The sequence below is a fragment of the Eumetopias jubatus genome, unplaced genomic scaffold (assembly GCF_037043125.1).
Source record: "Eumetopias jubatus isolate StellerSeaLion01/CBP00866 unplaced genomic scaffold, mEumJub1_p1.0 scaffold_6, whole genome shotgun sequence".
NCBI lineage: Eukaryota > Metazoa > Chordata > Mammalia > Carnivora > Otariidae > Eumetopias > Eumetopias jubatus.
This window is the reverse complement of record NW_028274812.1, coordinates 113,953,745-113,976,663: the sequence shown is the minus strand read 5'-3', so window position 1 is coordinate 113,976,663 and position 22,919 is coordinate 113,953,745. Positions and strand designations below refer to the sequence as shown.

Genomic DNA, 22,919 nt, shown 5'->3' with positions numbered 1-22,919 from the left:
GCCAAACTGTGGAAAGAGCCAAGATATCCATCAATAGATGAATGGATAAAGAAGATGTGGTGTATATACACAATGGAATATTATGCAGCCATCAAAAGGAACGAAATCTTGCCATTTGCAACAACGTGGATGGAACTGGAGGGTGTTATGCTGAGCGAAATAAGTCAATCAGAGAAAGATATGTATCATATGATCTCACTGATAAGAGGAATTCTTAATCTCAGGAAACAAACTGTGGGTTGCTGAAGTGGAGGGGGGGTGGGAGGGTTGGGGTGGCTGGGTGATAGACATTGGGGAGGGTATGTGCTATGGTGAGCGCTGTGAATTGTGTAAGACTGTTGAATCACAGACCTGTAGCTCTGAAACAAATAATACATTATATGTTAAAAAAAAAAAGAAGATAGTAGGAAGGGAAAAATGAAGGGGGGGAAATCAGAGAGGGAGACGAACCATGAGAGACGATGGACTCTGAGAAACAAACTGAGGGTTCTAGAGGGGAGGGTGGTGGGGGGGTTGGTTAGCCTGGTGATGGGTATTAAAGAGGGCACGTACTGAATGAAGCACTGGGTGTTATACGTAAACAATGAATCCGGGAGCACTACATCAAAAACTAATGATGTAATGTATGGTGATTAACATAATAAAAAATATTCTAAAAAATGAAAAAAAAATAATGATGTAATGTATGGTAACTAACATAATAAAATAGAATTAAAAAATAAATATAAAAAAAATTTCAAGGATAATCCCAATGTTATTTAAATAATTCCTGTGCATATGGGAAGTAGTTTTCTGCTACTTCTTATAAAGCCAATTTAATCCTGACAGGAAGATGCCTATACCCACACACTCAAAAAACCAGCATAAATAACAAAAATCCTAAGTAAAATATTGGAAAACAGAATTAAGCAGGATTCATGGCAGAGTGGGTCAATTCCAAGGACAGATGAATATTAGGAAAAATAAGTCATTGAATTAAAATGTCAAAGTGGAACAAATCATAAAATCATAATTAGCTCAATAAAAGCTAAAATATCTTTTTTTAAGATTTTTATTTATTTATTTGACAGAGAGAGACACAGTGAGAGAGGGAAGACAAGCAGGGGGAGTGGGGGAGGGAGAAGCAGGCTCCCCACTGAGCAGGGAGCCCAATGCAGGGCTCGATCCCAGGACCCTGGGATCATGACCTGAGCCGAAGGCAGATGCTTAACGACTAAGCCACCCAGGCACCCCTAAAATATCTTTTTTAAATATTTTTAAAAGATTTTATTTATTTATTTGAGAGAGAGAGAGAGAGTGCATGTGAGAGAGAGCATGAGCAGGGGAGAGGGGCAGAGGGAGAGAGAGAGAGAAGCAGACTCCCTGCTGAGCAGGGAGCCCCATGCAGAGCTCGATCCCAGTACCCTGGGATCACAACCTGAGCCAAAGGCAGCCGCTTAACCAAATGAGCCACCCAGGCGCCCCACTAAAATATCTTTTTAAACAATCACTACTGAGTTTATCTTTAAAAAGTTCTAACTGAATAGGAATAAAAGGATACTTCCTTTTATTAGAATACTAATACTTCCTTAACTTTATACATACATATACACACATACATAGCCTAACTGTAACAGATATAAGCATTTGGTTAATAATAAAACACTAGAAACATTCCTAGAAAGTTCAGAAATAAGACAAGGATGTCTACTCTTACCACTATTAACAAAAGACAATGCAATTAATTGAACCAAGTTAAAGGTAAATGGATTAGAAAACAAAGAGGCAAAATAATCACTATTTGCAGATAATCTGACTGCCCATGTGAAAAATCCATGAGAATCAACTGAAAAAAATCTGAGAGAAAATAAAGGAGGTTCATTAAGGTGATCTCATAAAATTATATGAAAATGTATCCTTCCATGCCAAAAACCACCAGCTAGAAAATATGAAGAAAAAAATTCGCAATTTATAATTGCAAAACACATCTAATACTTAGGAATAAACTCATAAACTCATAGAACTCATGGAATAAACTCAAAATCCATCGAAGAATTTAAGAGAAATAAATGAAGAGACATACATTGTTTGGACAAAGAAAAATCCATTGTTAAAGAGATCAATCATCCCTAAATCACTGTATGAAAAAAAGCACATTCGATATTTTATTGTATTTTAAATGTTATGAAATTTCAAAATTCACGAAAATATTCTTGGTAGGGCTAACAGTTAAAAAACAATAATTTGACAAATACGCACACAAAAAATTGAGAATGAGAGGAGAGATTTTTATATTTATCAAGAGGTGTTTTAAGTTGAGGAACACAGTTCTAATTAATACAGGAATTAAAAGTAATGCTGATCACAATCACAACAGAGTTTTTAAATTAAATTGGGATAAAGGAGTTCATCCGGAAGAATAAACACGTGATTTGGTATATATTCTGGAAAAAAAAAGAACAATGGGGGGCCAGCTTAGTGGATGAGAAAGCAAATCATAAATTGGAGCAATTAGAACAATGTTATATTAGAGAGACAGATCACTGGAACATATTAGTCCAGAAAAAAACCCAAATACTATACACAGGAATTCACTATATATATAAAAATACACCATTTCGATTCAGTGGGGGGAAATATGGAAGTTCTTTCAATAAAAGACATTGTTGGATAGCCATTTTTTAAAAAGTAATCTGGATATTCACATAAGAACACAGAATTAAGTACATAAGAATGGCAACCTCAGCACTTTCTGTAACAATAAAAAATTGGGAAAAAATGCCCATTTAAAGGTAACTGGATAAACAAATAATGGTAAATCTATATAGTGTAATATTATAGAATGATTTAAAAGGAATAAACTCAGATAATACTGACATTGAAAAAAATCTAAAATATATGTATTTATATGGAAAAACGTATTTACATGGAAAAAGTGTATTACATGGAAAAACTGCAAAACCGTATTACAGTAAAATGTTATTTTATTAAATCCATTTTTAAAAAGCAAACATCAAATTGCTAACAAGGGTTAACCCAAAGAATCAGGGCTGTAGGAAAATTTTATGTAGCACACTACAAAATTTTGTAATGTTTGAATTTTTATAAGTATGTTTTATTTATAATAAAACTTTATACAAGTATTTTAATAACTTTGGCCACTAAAATTACAAAATAAATTAGTTTGTGTATGAGACAGCAAGTGTTTTAATTTGCCACAACCAGCAGTACCTGATTTAATGACTAAGAACAGTAAGCAGAGGGACTATATATTATCTCCCCAGATGAAAATTAATTAACAACTTGAAGACAAGGACAAAAAGTTCATTACACGAAGACAGATATTACACGAAGGCAGGAATGAATATAAGATACCTGGGTAGCGTGGCCTCCTAGGATACCCTATCTGATGCATCCTGACTAAAGATCTTCACCTTTGAGATTTTCAGTATGACTTTTTCTAGACTTAAGGTACATTTTTTTTCAGATGCAAACACAGTGCTGAGATTTGCTCCTGTTGACAGCCCAAGTCTAACTTTGCTGATGTTCACAAGATAGGGCAAGGGTAATCTATTCACTCAACTGTTCCTTCAAGGTGGGAGAAGGAGAACAGGAAGGCAGAGGCAACAAGGACCTACTGGCAGAGGGGGCAACAATACCACCACCAGGAAATGGTGCCATTTGTGATAGCATATAGTATTATTAGTTGAGGGTCCTGGGACTTCATATGGATTTATTTACCAGGGATGGTGGTATAGAAACTACACTCTTTCATGGCTGGGTAACTTTCATGGGGTCAAATGCATTTAAAAAAAAGACAAAAGCAGCAGTACTAATATTCTCAGGGCTACTATTTACTATGTCATAAGAAACCCACACCCACTTGTTCTAACCAAAATAATGAACAATGTCCATCAACAGAGTGCGCCATATGTAGTTTATACTGTTGTAATGTTATAATTACCTCTTAAGGAGTCTGAAAAATCCCAAGTCGATCTAAATATCAATTTCTTTACTTAAAACTCACTTCTGGCAGAACTGTTTACAAACTTTTCCTTAAGAAAGGGCTTTCCACATTTTTTAAAGTTTATTCTCCATAGTGTAATCAGGAAACAAAGAGCAAACAAAGTTCCACCCGACAGAGATGCCAATGAGTCCTTGAATGCTGCATAAATCTCCCCTGGGAAGCCCTCTCTGCCCCGCCTACTTCCTGACTGAAAGGCCTTTATGGGTAAAAAGATCTTCTGCTCTTTAATTGTAAAATATAAATGATCTTTCTCTTGAGGAAAGCGATGGCATTTACAAGCATATGGTTTAGCAATTTCTTTCTGCTCTTGGTACCCATGTAGTGTATAATTTGAAGCAGTATTCCTTAAACTTTAAATTAATATCGCCTGGGGAGAGAAAGGATATTCTGGCTGCATCTTAAGCACTCTCAAAAAATCACATTCTACTTTCTCATGGGAAGGATACCTCACTTCTTTTGATATATACTCTACCCTTGTCATCCAAAAGTCTGAATAAACAAGTGTACAGTGACCATACCAGTAGGTGTAACCTTGATTCTGATATTCTGAAAATCTACTTCTAAACCTTGCAGAGGAGTCCTGTAATGGGGGCAGTAAAGGGCCCCAGTGAGAAACATGACTGAGGTTCACAGGCATTTTCTGGCTTCAGGATTCCCCAAATGTCTTTCCCTGGGAAAGATGAAATGATTTCTAACGCCCAGTCCCATTCCAAATTCTTGTCACTTTTATGATTTTATATGTTTGTAAATAAATGCTTATAGATATGCACAGCTTGGAACACTTTTTTTTAAAGATTTTATTTATTTATGTGACAGAGAAAGAGACAGCTAGAGAGGGAACACTAGCAAGGGGAGTGGGGGAGGGAGAAGAAGGCTTCATGCTGAGCAGGGAGCCCTATGCTGGGCTCAATCCCAGGACACCGGGGTCATGACCTGAGCCAAAGGCAAACGCTTAACAACTGAGCCACCCAGGTGTCCCAGCTTGGAATACTTTTAAAGACTGTAATCATAACAAAAACATTTGACAAGATTATTTTTGAGAGTGTATATAACTCCATTTACCAATTACCACATTGATTCTCCACTTGTTTGTCAAGGGACAAACTAGTTTCTGAATCTGTATGTAATTCATCTGATAAAAGATTTACCGAGAAAAAAAAATTTATTGAGCTCTCTTCTATGATACAGGCCCAGTGCTAGGTGATAGGAACACAAAGATTAATAAAAGATAAAGTTGCTACCTCTGAAGAACTCACTGTCTACTGAGAAAGCTAGGACTAGATGACAAATGTCAATTCTACAACTAGCAAGCCATAATTTTATGATTTTTAGAAAGTAAAATACAATTATCTTCTCTAAGTACCATACTAAAACAATGACAACTACACTGAACAGATTATTTTTTTTTTTTAAGATTTTATTTATTTATTTGAGAGAGAGAGCACATGAGAGGCGGGAGGGTCAGAGAGAGAAGCGGACTCCCTGCCGAGAAGGGAGCCCGATGTGGGACTCGATCCCAGGACTCCAGGATCATGACCTGAGCCAAAGGCAGTTGCTTAACCAACTGAGCCACCCAGGCGCCCCTACACTGAACAGATTATTAAATGAACAGGAACTCAGAAAATTATGTTATACTCTTATATCAAAAGTTAATATTCAAACAATTGGCTACTTCTTCTCCAAAATGGGATGCTCACATCCCAAAGTGAGTACAATATAAGCCATAGGAATTTGGTAAGAAAACCTTAACCTCAGGTCATGATCCCGAGGTCCTGGGATCGAGCCCCGCATCGCCCCGCATCGAGCTCCCTGCTCAGTGGGAAGCCTGCTTCTCCCTCTTCCACTCACCCTGCTTGCGTTCCCTTCTCTCGCTGTCTCTCTGTCAAATAAAAAAAAAAGAAAGAAAGAAAGAAAGAAAACCTTAACACTTCTATTAACATATATACATTTTAAAGATTTTATTTATTTGACAGAGAGAGAGAGCACAAGCAGGGGGAGCTGCAGGCCAAGGGAGAGGGAGAAGCAGGCTCCCTGCTGAGCAGGGAGCAGGATGTGGGGCTCAATCCCAGGATGCTGGGATCATGACCAGAGCTGAAGGCAGACGCTTAAGCCATTGGGCCATCCAGGTGCTCTGACCTGTATAACCCAGAAAAAGAAAAAATTAAGCTTCAGCAATATTTAATATGTGGATGGACCTGGCCTCCTCTCATGATCTGCATGTCAAAAACAGTCACTTGTCTCATAAGATAAAGTGTCTAGAGAATTGCACAAAGAGGTAGGGCTCAAGGAAGTGTTCTCATTTGTTCAAGGACGTATTAGGTTTACCTATGCCTGCTTATGTGAATTTTCCAAATGTTATCTGGTTTTAGTTAAATTATTGCTCACAAGATAAGTGGACTAAAAAAGGTTCCTGCAAGGAATCCACTGATTGAAGATAATGTAACATTGCCAAAACAAGTAAATGGCCATTATGATAACTCTACTCCTAGTAATCAGATTTTATAAGAAGGTGACCCCTGCCAATAAGTCCTAGACACTTAATGCCTACTACGGTGAATATAGACAAAAATATTGTATTATAATCATCAAACCTGCTAAAAGATTTGAATTTAACTTTCTCAACTACTAAAAAGAAATGCTAATTATGTAACATGATAAAGGTGGTAATTATGGCCACAATGGCAATCATATCACAATATATAAATGTATTAAATTAACATGTTATACACTTTATATTTTTTTAAAGATTTTATTTATTTGAGAGAGAGAGCAGAGTGAGCAAGAGAGAACACGAGGGAGGAGGCAGAGGAAGAGGGAGAAGCAGACTCCCCACTGAGCAGGCAGCCAGATGTGGGCCTCCATCCCAGGACCCAGGGATCATGAACTGAGCCGAAGGTAGATTAACCGACTGAGCCACCCAGGCGCCCCACATGTTATACACTTTAAATCTTTATGTTATATGTCAAATATAGTTCGGTAAAAAAATGACCCCAACATTTGAAATAAGATCATTTGAAATATATACTACTATTAACAATGAACCTCCGTATAAAAGGCATTAAAATATATGTTGAATAAATATTGGTTGAATGTTTTAACCCAAAAAGAAGCTTAAGACAAAAATTACAATCTAGTAGCAAATTAACCATTTTGCAGGACACAGAAAGTATCTTTCACGTAATAATAATGGTTACTATCTACAGAGGACTTAATATAAGCTGGGCATAGTCCTAAGCATTTTATACATACCATCTTATCTAATATTCAAAGAACTGGCTTGGGAAGGTACTGTTTTGTATCCTACTTTACAGATAGGAAATTGAAAAACAGATAACAGTAGGCAATTGTCCAAGGACACAGATAATAGCAGATCCAAACCAAGGTCTATCAAAGTCCTGAACTTAGAAGAGCTATGCCACAGTGACACAGGAGAAATCAGAAATTATTCTGACTGTGACTCCTGCCAACTAGCTCCTCTGACCAGCAGTTCTCAAACTTTTTTAAGACACCCTATTCAGACTAGGTAAAATATGCCGTGGGTGATAAGAATGAAGTGTCCTTTTTCAAGTCAAGTTTTAGAGATTACATATACATCTGCTTTACTAATATAGGGAGAATAATTCAGACTCAGCTGCAATGTAGTTAAATTCTAGTTCCTGAAAAATTACAGACCAAGAATATTGTTAATACAAATATGCATCCATATACACTACAGGGTTAAGTGAAAACCTATAACAAACTAAACTGATAATGATACAACTGAACAGTAATATATAATTAAAAAAACAAGAATGGAAACAACTGTGAAAAGGACAACCAACTCAACTGATAATATATATCTTTCTGAAAATGTAAAATAATTCTAACTTATGCATGTTCATATATGGAACAGGAGCTTTGCAATGTTGCTACAGACTACATAGTAGCCAGAATTATTAGAACATCAAATTATACACCTGAAACTAATATAACACTGTATGTTAATTATACTTGAATTAAAAAATAAATAAATTTTTTAGGGGCACCTGGGTGGCTCAGTCGGTTAAGCATCTGACTTCAGCTCAGGTCATGACCTCAGGGTGCTGGGATTGAGCCCTGTGTTGGGCTCCCTGCTCACCCAGGAGTCTTCTTGTCCCTCTGCCCCACCCCTCATGCACTCTTTCTCTTAAATAAATAAAATCTTTTAAAAAAATAATAAATAAATAAAATGTTTAAAAGGTAGTAACAGCACCTACATATCATTTATCTAGGTACATATTAAAATACTGCCAAATTTTTAAAAAAATTAGAATCCTTTATAAACTCTAGTATTATGCTAATGTGGATTTATGAATGCCACATTTTGCATACCCTTAATGCTTCACTTGATTGGTTTTTAATAAGTTGCCAAAGGATATATATAAATGAAAGACTATGAGATCAACTGACACTTGCCAGTGTTTTTTGATGAGGGCTAACCAGTGGCCTTGCGCCATCTTTTGAGAAGCATTCTCCTAGACTAGGCAATGCTCCTGGCTCAGGTTGGCAATGATATTTAATTTTGTGGTGGTTGGGAGAAGTTATTTTATTATTCAATCACAAAATATCTTAAACTCCCAAGGCAAAGCAGCACAATTTATAATTTGCAATATGACTTTTAATTTCTATTGAATTCAAGCTATCTTCAGTTTCTCTGGATCCAATCTCCAAAACAATCTTTCCCAAATACCTGCAAACGAACAAATGCATTTAAATCAGGTATCCTAGAATAAAACAAACAAACAAACAAAAAACATGTATCAAATGACCCAAGTGAGCTTCAATCTGTTATGTTTTAAATTTTTCCAAATACTGAAGCTTGCTTCTTCTTTCTTACCTACAAAGGACCTTCTTGAGCTTATACTTCAGAAAGGCGTTAAGGTGCAGAAACATCACCAGATTTTATTAACCTAAATTCTGAATGTTTACCCAAAGACTTGCATTATCCAGCTAACGACTTTCCCTCAGTCTCTCAGCTCGTTTGTTCCACTGTTTAACTCTCTATAAGGCAAACTCTACATGATGGGATGACTTTTGGGAATGACAAGTCACAGACTACAATTCTAAGAAGTAACTACCACAGTTCTCAGAGTCTATATAACTATCCTTTTTCAGGTTCTCAGCCTTATTGGTCCCAAGTCCACTGAAAACTTCATGAACTGTATGCTGGGAGCAAAAAAATATATATATATGCACCTAGAGCCAAAGAGCAATGAAAAAGTCATGATGAGTACAGAGGTTATTAGTTGTAATAATATTTGAAAATACAGGACAAGCCATTTCTGTTTAATTTCTTCAGTGGCAACTTAGGGGTTTGTAATATTCTGCCCAGATTTAAATTATATTATATTTTCCTAATTAATAAGTGTTATTATAGCATGAACTCCCATTAAAACAGTGGAATAATCAATTGCAACAATTTAATTTCTTTGTAGCAAAGCTACTGTGAACATTTGCATTATTGTCTGTGTAAAGGAAATTGGCTTTTCATTTGTAGATGTTATAAAAATGTTCTACCGTGCATACTTTGATGCAGTTTGTTAAACCCCAATATCTAGGCTATTTTCTGTGAATTGTGAATTTTAAAAAAAGATCAAGTCTGAGAAGTTAGTTCACCTAAAATCTTGGATTTATAAGCTTATTTGTTGCCATTCTAGAACAGAATCTAAAGGAAATGTTCACAAATTATACTAATCTTCCTTTTGTTTTTTCCCCTTCTTCTGTTTAGTTTTATGGGCATTGTCTTTATTCTTTCAACATAACATTCTCTACTGCAATGGAAAAAAAAAAAGAATAAAAATCAGAGAAATGATCATCATGTAGACTAGGAATTACTGTCCTAAATGACAGCCACTGATCCAAATTTGTAACCAAAGCCAAATCTACAGCCAAATCAAAAGCAATAGTGTGCATGTAAGAATAAGGGAATGAATAGTACATGTCAAGCAAATAACTTTCATCTTAGCAACAGAAAAACTTAGGCAAAAAGTTCAAGAAGTCTATGCCTCTTAAGATTAGTAAAATAGACTTTTCCTTTAAAACTGTTACCCTGTCATGTTTCAAACTTAATCTTACCCAAATCTTCCACAAACCCCTGTGAGTAAGCAAACATGTGGCCTGTCTTTCACCCTCTTCTGGTGCATGTATAAACTTCACTTACACTGCGGGAGAATAAAACCCATAAAACAAGAGAAAAATGTATGTTTTTCTTCATTCTGTTTTAGAACAAAAACTCTAAAGGGTAGTGTATGGGTCCTCTATATTCTGTGCACTGATACCCCCAAGATGCTACTGAATAATTGATAAGCTTATGATTAGACTGCTATCCTTGGTTTTGAACAACATTCATGGACCAAATTTAATTCACATCTAATATTGAATTCTATCTCTTTTATCATGATCAAAATATGCATCAAGGCTGATCTCTGTTCCTTAGAACTTCATCAGTCAATTCTTTACCTAAAGTCATAATCTTGATATGTGACCAGCTCAGCTACAGCACCAACTTGGGATGTCACTGACACAAATTCTCACAGCCCATCAAGAAAAGATACTAGGACCAAGCCTTTGTAAGAGAAACAAGCCTACAATGCAGGTACCTTAAGAATAAATATATTGACACAGGAGGAGGAGAATCTGTTCATACTTTATAAGCAGAATATTTCTGAAGGTCATTTCTAAGAGGAAAAAGTAATTGTGATTAATAAAGTTTTTAATGTTAAGTTGGATTTCATTTAATTGAAATGGCAATACATTTTTTGACAAACATAAAATGATCGAATGTAGCAGAAATGGTGTTAAGTTTATAAAGAAAGCAGCAGCTTATGTTTTACTTGGCCAACCGGGTGGGGGTTAGCTGCTAATAAGGAAACAAGATTTTTTTTTTTTTAAGATTTTATTTATTTATTTGACAGAGAGAGACACAGCGAGAGAGGGAACACAAGCAGGGGGAGTGGGAGAGGGAGGAGCAGGCTTTCCGCTGAGCAGGGAGCCTGATGCAGGGCTCAATCCCAGGACCCTGGGATCATGACCCGAGTCAAAGGCAGACGCTTAATGACTGAGCCACCCAGGCACCCCAAGGAAACAAGATTCTTAAAACACTGTGCTGTACCATGAGTATATCTAAAGTAACCCATACGCTCTGTAGATAAGGTGGGTTTTAAATAATGGAAGAAGGTAGCTTTTTAAGGATATTTAGTCAAAGAAGATGTTCCACACAGACAAGATGGCAAGGGCAGGAGTCTTAGGGCAATATCTGAAAATGTGAGACTGAAAAGGAAGTTTGTTTTGAGTAACAACAGAGAAGAGATGGGAATAGATACACAGTATGATAGAACCTTACAATATAAAACCCGTCTAAAACTAAGATGCTTCCAAGTACTCATAAGTTCTGCTGGGTAAGATCTAGATAAATCATTTCAAGTCCCGAGACTCAGTCTCTACCTTGGAAAAGGGGTAAGAGTAGGAGCTCGGCAACATTCTGTGGTAACTTCAAGTTCTAAAACTCTAGAGCTAAATCATATGTGTAGGAAACAATGCTCTTACATACTGGTGGAAGTATAAACTGGTTCAGCTTTTTGGAGGTCAATCTGGCAGAATTCACGAAATTCCTAAATATCCACAATTGTACTTCCAGGAATATATAAGGTTATAATTAAGCATTGCTTCTAACAGCAAAAAGCTAGGGGACTAAACATCCATCAGTACCGCAAGCAGAAAGTAACAGCAAGAATCTTCAGGGAGGGGAATGAGTGTGAGGGGCCCACAAGGGGATGAGTGGGAAGGTTTACATTTAAACTCAATGTACTTCTGAAGTGTTTCCTTCTTCTAAAACAAGAACTGACTGGGGTGCCTGGATGGCTCAGTAGGTTAAGCGTTGGGCTCAGATCCTGATCCCAGGGCTCCTTGCTCAGCGGGGAGTCTGTTTCTCCCTCTCCCTCTGCCTGCCACTCCCCCTGCTTGTACTCTCTCTGTGTCAAATAAATAAATATTAAAAAAAAAAACAAGAACTGACTTATCTTTTACATAAATGGCATTTCAAGAAACTTTAGAAAGCATTAACTTAAAAAAAGGTGATGAGATATTTATGTTTATCAAAAGGAAGCTTTTTTTTCTTTAAAGAAAAGGATGAAAACCCCAGATCTGATTTGTTGCACTTTACTGAGAAGCAACTGTGAGGAGAAATGAGCAAATGCTGATGCAGAGAGAAATTTAGTAAATAACGGATTTTTAAGAGTTAGCTGAAAATGAGTCAAAACACAAATTCCTGGGGAACAGTGGCTAGATATTGCTCCCTGGTGTCCCACAAGGACAGCATTCAATCAATAAATATTATACTGAAATGATCCAAGCAAAGGCTGTAGACACAAATGTACAACTCTGTGTCATTCTCAGGGATTGATTATAAAGATATATGTGCTCATCTTAAAAATACCTCTCAACTATTTATAATGAAATGTTTTCATTAACAAGTTTTCCCTCCCCCTAATATTCAGCACATATTTGATTTCTTAATTTCCACTTTACTAACCAAGGTTATACTCCTGTATCACACTTTGCATAATGTTTGTCCTATTTCTCAGGTTTTTCAAATATTTTTAAACTTACACAACTACTTTATTATACAGCATCTTTCTTGGTGTTCTTGAAGTCTCTAGTGATGTACGGTTTTTTTCAACTGTAAATTCCGTAAGTATTTGAATGGAGCATAAACAAACATTAACAACAGTATAATCCTAAGAGTCAACATTCCCTTAGAATCTCTGAAATAGCATTATTCTATTTTTCCATTCACAAAAATATAAAATTCCTGTTGATGTGCTTTTTAGACAATGCAAAGCTTTGCCTTTTCAGAACAAAGGAAGCCCATTCTTTCTGCACTTGTTAGTTTGTTAGGATAAGCCTGTGTTGCTTAATTATAAGGAGTAGGACCTGCCAGAAACAAGTGTCGAAGAATGGAAGTCCATTAAGGACGATTCAAATAGTTCTAGAGATAGTTGCTTCTCAGCTGACATTCAACTCAACAATTGGTGAAGGCTTACTATGAACCCAAGTACAGCAGGAAGGAAGTAACAGGTGATGAACATTACCCATAAATAGGAACTAAAAAAGTTCATTACACTCTTTCTGTGCTGTAACAGCTGTAACTTAAAGATCACAAAGCAAATGATCACTATAATTTCTTCTCCAACCTTACCCCCTCCACAATTTACAAAAGATGACATTCCAGGGCGCCTGGGTGGCTCAGTCGGTTGGGCGTCTGCCTTCGCCTCAGGTCATGATCCCGGAGTCCCGGGATCGAGTCCCGCATCGGGCTCCCTGCTCTGTGGGGAGCCTGCTTCTTCCTCTCCTCCCCACTTGTGCTCTCTCACTATCTCTGTCTCTCTCTCTCAAATAAATAAAATCGAAAAAAAAAATTTAAAAGATGACATTCCAAAAACAAGTTATTTAGAAGCCCTAGAATGCTTAGTCTTTTTCATAGAAACAATGTTGCAATATCTGATGGCCAGTCCATTTATTCCCAAAGTACCTTAAGGAATGGACCACTAGGAAAACCACAATGAGTAACAATATGGAAAAATGCTGAGTCTCAATTTGGAAAGAAAAAAATGATACCTTGCTAGCTTCAGGGAAAAAAAGGAAGGAAACTCTTCTCCACTTGCTCCTGCTCACTGGGCCCCACCCAGGAATTACTACTCTGCCTTCTTCCTGTCTGGTTGCCTTATCTGCTGATTTTCAGCACGTTTTTTCTCTCTCTGGCTGACTAAGCAGTAGAATGCGCTCAGAACTTTCACCCAGCTCTGGAGTTGCATTAGCCAAAATAGTAGCCACTGGCTGCCATATGTGGCTACTGAGCCCCTGAAATGTTGGCTAGTCCAAATTGAGGCACACTGTAAGTATAAATACACACTGTATTTCAAAGACTTGGTAAAATATCTCATTTATTTTTTTATGTTGAGTGGATGTCGAAATGATAACATTTTAGATGTATCAGGCTTAATAAAATATTTTTAAATTAACTTTACCTTTTTTTCTTCAGCATGGCTACGAGAAAATGTTGAATCACAAACACGGTTTGCATTTGTAGTTTACATTATATTTCTATTAGACAGCACTACTTAACAGGTTATCATAAATAAGGCAGTAAAGAGTATCCCAAGTCACATCACTTGAGTTCAAATCTTGGCACCACGATTTACTACTGTGTAATCTTTGACACATTATTTAACCTCTTTCTAAGCCTCTGTTTTCTCTTCTGTAAGATGTGGTAATAATAAAATGCTATCTCGGAGGGCTGTTAGAATTAAATGAGGTACAGAAAAGCAAATACCTGTCATATAATAAATGCTCAGTAAATATTTACCACTATTATCATTACCACAACAAAAACTACTATTATCATTATTCACTACCATTACATGATGAAGAAAAGGACAAAGATTCAAGTGGGTAGAAAGAGAGATGGAGACAGGGTAAAAATACAGACTGTTCAGAGAGAATTCTGTTTAAATTTAAAGAGGTAGATCCACTTAGGAACAGGTCCACTTTGCCATAGAGATAAAGAACTAACTCTAGGCTGCCATCAGCTCCCAAAGACACAGCCCACGTGGAGACCTGCATCACTTTAATGGCAGGCAGTATCTGGGTATTTCCAGGATGTTCTCTTACCATATAAATATGTCAGAGAGGGGCACCTGGGTGGCACAGTTGGCTAAGCATCCAACTCTTGGTTTTGACTCAAGTCATGATCTCAGGGTCCTGAGATTGAGCCCTGCACTGGGCTCTGCACTAAGGGCGCAGTCTGCTTGCAATTCTCTCTCCCTCTTCTCTGCCCCTCCCGCTTGTGTGCTCATGCGCTCTCTCTCTCTCAGATAAATAAATAAAATCTTAAAAAAAAAAGAGAGAAGATGTGGGAATACGGAAAGAGCACTGCTGCTCTTGTAGCAGCGTAAGGAACCTTAGCCTCGATGCTGGGAGCCACGGACTTGCGGACAAGTCCTCTAGCTACTGGCTCATTTGTAAATGAGAAGACAGGGCTAAAAATTCTCTGAAGTCCCTTCCAGTTATGACTATTCTTCTCCCCTCTTTCCAAAAGGGCTGCAGAGCAAGAATAACTTCCTAAGAGTCCATCACCACCACCACCACCACCACCACAAAAACATCCAACCCAAGCACAGATGCCAGGGATTTAGACTTGCTGGTTTTTCTGAGATGCCACTGTCTTCTCTCACATGACCAGGTTACTACTGGAACTTCTTTTTTCCCCTTGTCTGGCTAATTTTGCGTCTTCTTCCAAGGCTCAGAACAGGTTTCATGCCTTTCAGCAAGAGCCTTCACTGATGTTGCCAATCTAGGTCAGGTGCCCCTTTTACATGCTCTGTTTCCCACTTTCACTGGCCCCATGCGCCGCACTGGGATTTTGTTATTGACTTGCCTTGATGGGAAGGAAGCTCAATAGAGGGCAATAACCACGACACAGTGCCTAACAGTATCCAACAAATACTGAATGAACATCTTACTCCTCTTTACATCCCCAGAATCTAATACAGTGTCAGGCATATTTAAGTCCTCAAAATTAACAAAAAAAGGCCACACAGATATTAACAGACCTCGTCTCTGAATTCCAGCCCCTACATACCACTGCTTACTTTACATCTTCACTTGGTTACTCAAAGATCCTTCAAGACTCACTTCATACTATGCTCTCTCTCCCCGAAAAAACTGTCCCCATGCCGTGTTCCCAGCTCAGTGACCCAGTTATAGAAACCAGAATGCCACCTCCTTCGACCTCACTTCTCATACCTAAGCCAGCAGGAAGTCTTTTGGTTTTACTTCATAAATGAGCTCTGAAATCGATTTACTTCTTGACAGATTCTATGCTACGATTCTAGTCCGCACCATGCTTGTCTCTCACTTGGACCATTACTTAGCTCCTAACTGATCTCCCTGCTTCCACTCCAAACCATGCTCCACCCAACAGCCAAACTGGAATCTGTCAAATTATAACGCTCTTGACATGAAAGAAGAGGAAAACATCTAATGAGGCCTTCATGGTTCGTGGAATCTGGCTCCTGTCTAACTCCACTGTCATTTCCCTCAACGGTCCCTCATTTGACAAGTTCCCTGACGCTACAGAGCCCTGGCATAAGCTGCTCCCTCTCTGGGACTCCCCTTCTTCTTTCACCTTCCACCCCCCAGGTGTGACTAAAGTGCCATTTCCTCAGGCAGCCTTCCTTGACTTTGGTTGAGCCAGGGTCCCTTGTCATCTGCCCTCACATACTGTAATCATTTCTTCGTAGAATTCATCTCTTTGTATTTATACATCAGACTTCCCCCTGAGATGCCACTTCCCAACACAAATCTTTTGCAAATCAGACTGGTCACTGCTTACAACCCTTCAATGCCTTCCTATCTCACTTTAAATAAAAATCATACCCTTTACCAAGGCCCACAGGGCTCTGCATGTGCTGACACCCAACTACCTCCCCAAACTTCTCTCCTCCCCCTTTCCTCACACATACTACTCCGGCCACTCTGGCCTTGCTGTTCCCTAAACACAGACCAGCCTGTCCCTGACCTCTGCGTCCTTATAATTACCTTCCCCCTGCCAGAATGTTTTGTTCTCTGGGTCCACACTAGTGGCTACTCACCATTCAGATATCTGTTCTCTGACTGCCTCCCCTAAGGGAACACCCACCCCCACCCCATTCCCAGCCCTCTATTCCATCTTATTTTCTTCACTGCCCTTATCACTAGAAGATAACCCCCGTGGGGGCAAAGACTCTGCCCTGTTCATCTCAGTGCCTAGAAAAGTCTCTGTTGCACAGAGGTACTCAACACCTATACAAATGCTCCAAGTAGCTTGTGGGTCCCCTTTCAAAGAAGTGAACGCCACTGACACAGGTAAGAGAGGTACCGGGCGCCGGGTGGCGCAGTTGGTGAGCATCTGCCTTCAGCTTGAGTCATGGTCCTGGGTCCTGGGATCGAGTCTCACGCTGGGCTCCCTGCTCAGCGAGGAGTCTGCTTCTTTCTCTACCCCTTCCCCCCTGCTTGTGCTCTCTCTCTCTCAAATAAATATTTAAATGTAAAAAAAAGTAAAATGAAAAGAGAAGTATGAAGAGTTGATACCAGAGGCCATGTGGTAGGCTAAATTCTAACATGGCCCCATAATTTCCATCCCCTGGTGTACACATCCTGTATAATCAATCCCCTTCCCTTGAGTTTGGGCAGTACCTGTGAATATGGGATAGTTGTCCATGTCATTAGGCTACCTTATATATAGGGTGTGTGTGTGTGTGTGTGTGTGTGTGTGTGTGTGTGTGTGTGTGTGTGTGTGTGTGTGTGTGTGTGTGTGTGTGTGTGTGTGTGTGTGTGAGACAGAGCAGACTGGAAGGATTCTCCTGCTGGCTCTGAAGAAGTTGCCAGGTTGTGAGCAGGTCACGTGGTTAAGACCTGACAGTGACCGCCCCCAGCTTATAGCCAGCAAGAAAATGAGGACTTCAGTCACATGAGCACAGGAAATTGAGTTATGCCTACCACGATGAGCCAGGGTAGAGGACCCCGAGCCTCAGATGAGATCGTAGTCTCTGCAGACACCTTGATTTCAGCCTGGGGAGACCGTGAGCAAACAATACAGCTATACTGTGCCTGGACTTCTGACTTACAGAAACTGTGAACTAAAAAATGGCTGTTGCTTTAAGCTGGAAGTTTGTGGTACATTATTTTGCAGCAACAGAAAACTAATGCAATGGCCATCAAGCCCATCAGACCCAAAGCTTACTTTTTATAACAAATACCTTGTTAACACCTGCCCCCATACACACTGAGATTTAGAACCTACTAAGCACTTAAAAAAATACACTGGCTAAAACAGAAGGAAAAAATCAAAATCAAATAATTTATAATAAAATAATATGTATCTCAACCACATTAGAAAACAAAAATGTCCTGGGGCGCCTGGGTGGCTCAGTCAGTTAAGTTTCTGCTGTCAGCTCAGTTCATGATCCTGGGGTCCTGGGATTGAGTCCCATGTTGGGCTCCCTGCTCGGGGTTGGCGGGGGAGCTAGCTCTCTTGCTCTCTCTGCTTGTGCTCTCTCACTATCTCTCACTCTCTGTCAAAATAAATAAATAAAATCTTAAAAACAACAACAACAACAAAATGTCCCTATAAATTTTCAAGATGCCTTCTGAGGGGAGATTCTATATCCACTGAAAACCTCTGCTTGCCAGGATCAGTGTATCTGGAACACATTGGCTTCAAACGGAGAATATTTACTCTCAAAATGCCTACTATTGGTTAATTTTGCTTCTTTTATATCACTGTTGTAGAGCATGTTTTTGAAAGCCACATTAGCATTATATTTCTATCCTTTTTCCAAAATGGACTTAAGAAGGTTCAAAAGCCTCATAATTCCCTTTTTTCTCCCCTCCTCCTCCTCCTCAGTTATTAAATACTCACTGAGCACATGATACTGTTACTTGAAATTAATTTTCACAATTAAATAGCCCTTTAAATCCTCTAATTCATTTCCCAACTCTCATCTTTCAGATGTGAGCAGAGAATCACCATCATCTAGTGGCTCATTATACACGCTATAAAATATTTCACCCCAGCTGTGAAGCTGGCCACAGTAAATACGTTTTGTTGCCTTAATCAAAATTTATGATAATATAATAATGTAATTTTTAAAGGCCACATGCCAAAGTACTTCCTAAATTGATAAAAATACTTAGCACTTAACCTATAACACACTTTCAAATCATCACACAATCTTGCAGGTAGCTATTTGCCCATGTGCCCAGGGCTAGTAACAATTGATGGAGAGCCTGTCACCAAGCCAATTTATTTGATTTATTTTACAGTAGCCTTCTAAGGCCACGTACATAATGGGTACTCACTTTGTGATGGGAAAATAAATTATTTAGTCTGAACAATCTGACAGTGTTACTATTAAGTTATTAATTCACTGAAAGGAGGGAAATTCCCTGAATAGCCTTTTTTTTCATGCCCAAATAGCGACACTATTAATAAATATTCAGATTCCTAGAACCCTAGAGCTGGAAAGGCCTTCAGGATCAAAACCCACAGCTTTTTATAGACGAGGAAACTGAGAAACTTCTTCAAGGTCACAGTCATCAGTGGCAGAACCTGGGATAAGATAAGGAGAGACAGGGCTAAGGATCTCAATTCCTCATTGAGAAAATGGGGATAACCTCACCCCCAATATGGTGGCTATGAGGATGCAATAAAATAATATAAAATAAAACACGTGAAGGACATAGTATAATGGTCGACAAATTTTCCTTCCCAGGGTTTCCTCCACTAATCTCTCCCATCACTTTATTATTATTATTTTATTTTATTTTATTTTTTTGCCAAACTATCATTTAGGATAAAGCACTTTGGTGATGACTTTCTGACATACATATTGCACTGACAACAAACTGGAGCAAATTATAGTCCATTGGAGAATAGAAGGAGTACTCAGAGGCTACAAAGGAAGCAGCTGACCTCAACTGTCAGGATTTGAGTCTATACTCTCCAAAAGTTTCAAGAACTTTCAAATTTTTGGGCCCAGTTTTCAAATTGTTGAGCCCAAACCAGCTTCCCCAAGGTTGGGAGCATGAAGAGTTTAGAACTAGTTGTTCAACCTTGCACGTCACACATACTTTCTCATCCCTTTTCCAGTTTTTATTCAAACTCTTCATAAGATTATCCATACCCACGGCCTCCTCCTTACAACCTCCAATTCACTCCTGAATCCACGGAAGTCTATCAGCCCACCACCCCACTCTTACCATAGTCATCAATGACTTCTTCATTGGAATATCCAAGATTCACTTTTCCATTCTTACCTTTCTGGATCTCTCTGCAGCATGTGACACTCTTGAACGTACCCTCTTGTAACTCTACCCCCTTAGCCTCTGTGACAATCTCTTCTCCTGGTCCTCCTTTTACCTCTGTGTCTCTTCTTTGACTACTGTGTCCTTAAGAGTTATATTCCCCAGGGCTTCCTTGTGAGTTTATCATTCTTTCTGGTTTCAACTACTACCTGCTAACTTCCAAATCTCTATCTCTAGGTCAGACATCTCTGAATTTCAGATTCGTATGTACAGATTCACATGCCTGCAATATGATTCCAACACATGTCCCCACTGGCCCTTCAAATCAGCATACTCAATACCAAATTAATCTTCTCTTAATGCATGTCTTCCTCCAGTGTTCTTTATCTTAATATGGGGTATACCACACAAGTAACCTATGCTAAAAACCTGTACATTTCCCTTGACTTCTTCCTTTCCCTGACCCCACCCTGTCTAATCAACTAATTAGATTTTTTTTTTAAAGATTTACTTATTTGAGAGAGAGAGAAAGAGAGACCATGTGAGGAGGGGAAGGGGCAGAGAGAGAGAACCTCAAGCAGACTCCACAGAGCATGGATCCCACCGCGGGGCTTGATCCCACAACCCTGAGATCATGTGAGCCGAAACCAAGAGTCAGATGCTTAACCAACTAAGCCACCCAGGAGCCCCAAGATCTTCTAATTTTATCTCCTAAATTTTATTACTCTAATTCATCCCTCCTATACCTGTCTAATAACTTCTGCTCTAGTTCAGGTTTCAATCATCTCTTACCTTCACTACTCTGACAGCTTCCAAACTATCTCCCCACCTCCCATTTTGTCCCCCTCAATTCCATCTCCACTCAGTTTGTACAATAACCAATCTAAAATGAAGGTATAATCAAGCTACTCCCTGGCTTAACACTTTTTAAATGATTCTCCAATTAAAAGGCTCTGCAGTCAGACTTCTACACTTTGGAATCCCCTCTCTGCACTCATTGCAAGGTCAAGACATGACCTTGAACAAGTTACTCAACTTCTCTGCATCTCCACATTTTCACTTATGAATGTCCCAGAGGATTAAATAACTATAAAACACTTAATATAGTTCCTGGCATATAGTAAGTGCTTAACAGATGGTAGTTATTAGTGATTATATTATTAATATAATTATAATGATCAGATTATGATCACTGGGATGGTATAGAAATTCACAGACAGGGCATCCATGGTCCTCTCTGAACTGACCCTTGCTTACCACTCTAGCCTCCCTTCTACCTTTCACTTTATGCTTCAGCAACACCACTTACCCTGACACACTTTGTCATTTCTCTGCCAAAACACATATTCCCTTGACCTCCTGAAGTAAGGTAAGGCCTTATCCTTTAGCCTAATGAAGTGTCACCATCACCAGGAAGCCCTTTTTGAATATCAATGCTTATTAAGATGTCTTAATTAAGATGTCTCCTCAGGAGTACGGATAGACTAAGTATTCATGGCATATAAATTCTAAGCTAATAGTCTGGATATATTGTTCTCACAGCACTTACTGCTTTATATCACAAACATCTACCTTTAACTCTCCTATTCCCACTAGATTACAAGTTCTCTGTGGGCAGGAAACATAAATTATTCTCTCTTGTATACACAGTACTTAATGTAACCCAGCAGGAGGTCAACAAATGTCTGCGTGGATGAGAGGGAAGCTGCCTGGGAACCTCCTCTCCAATTCCAGCTGCATTAGGTCAATTCTTACCGTAAAGGTGGAACATCATACTTAAATTTAACTTACGTGAATTCAATTACTTACACAGAAGGAGTCGTCAAAATAGTGGGAGCTATCCATCACTCAACGCCTCCACTCAATGTTCCTTGCTGTACTCAAGTCTGAAACAAGGTATGAGAGATTTTGGAAGTTTCTCCATCACTGACAAATAAGTGGAGGCAGCAAAAAATTAATTGAAGGCCCAAGAGAAACAGTGACAAGGGAGACAGAGGTGGTAGAACAGAGTTATCCTGCCTTAGGAAAATTAACCCCTCCTTTAAAAACTTTGAGAGGGTGATTTCTTCACCTCAAAATAATTTAATGGAGTTCACTGAAATAAGTAGTACACAATTCCTCAGTAGTTAACAAAGTGTACATACGTTAATGTTTGAGTAATTAAACCTTTAATGGAGGGGAGACAACAGTAGAGACAGCAAGGAAATCAATAAAAACAATGCAACTGCACCCAAGATTATTACTGACAGAATAAGAAACTAGTATCTGAGAGAACCTTATCAAACACCAAGTACATAACTGCAAAGACAGTTTCATAGTGGTGCTTTAGAGGCCTGCCAGGAAATGGTTAGTAATGGCAAGGTGTTGATAAGCCAAATTAGGGGTGTCAAACAAAACTTCTAGTAAAATTAAATTCTCATAATTCAAATTAGCTTATTTTAGGACATTCCTGTATTAAGAGAACCATGATATGGTATTCTGTAGGCATTACAGGGTCTTCTAAAGAAAATTTTCCTGCTACCTGACTTTTACATTCTGTCCTGACTTTCGAATATAAACACTAACCCACCCACTCCCACCCCAACTATGTGACTCCACTATATTCTCTTGCTAATGCCATCATCTACAGGAACAGACCACTGTGCTGGTAACTGGAGCCATGGGATTCCACTTGAGTCCCCAAGACCTCACTAGTTCCATAGCCAGCATAAAAACAAATACACTGGCAGCCAGCATGGCAAAGAGGGAGGCGTCCAGTTCTGCCTCAGCAAGCCCAGACCAGGGGCCTGTGAGAAAAAGCATGCTGTGAGGAAAGCAAGACCATGCAGTTCTTTCCCACCCTCAGGGGAACCTCATCTTAGGTATCTCTTAGTAGATTACCCAATATCCATGCTACCCTTCATCTGATATCATTCCTACTCCTCCTGCACTAGACTACAAACTCCTTGAGGGCAGGGACTAGGTCATAATGCTTGATGGAAGAACTACCAGAACTCTCACATCCATTAATCTCCTTGTCAAAGCATCATGAAGTACTGCTTCATGATAGCAC

The 22,919-nt window shown here is 38.8% G+C and overlaps 1 protein-coding gene across 5 annotated transcripts in view; it reads right to left on the bottom strand.

Annotated features, from left to right (window-relative positions):
• Positions 1-22,919, bottom strand: part of BTBD9 (BTB domain containing 9) — a 432,378-nt gene that overhangs the window by 394,179 nt on the left and 15,280 nt on the right. For 3 of the 5 annotated variants that reach the window (XM_028120529.2, XM_028120530.2, XM_028120531.2), the window contains exon 2: positions 21,677-21,753. The exons of the other annotated variants lie outside the window; for them this stretch is intronic. In XM_028120529.2, the coding sequence (XP_027976330.1) occupies positions 21,677-21,712 (36 nt within the window). In that variant the 5' untranslated portion in view covers positions 21,713-21,753. The remainder of the gene's footprint in view (positions 1-21,676; positions 21,754-22,919) is intronic. 5 annotated transcript variants of the gene reach the window in all.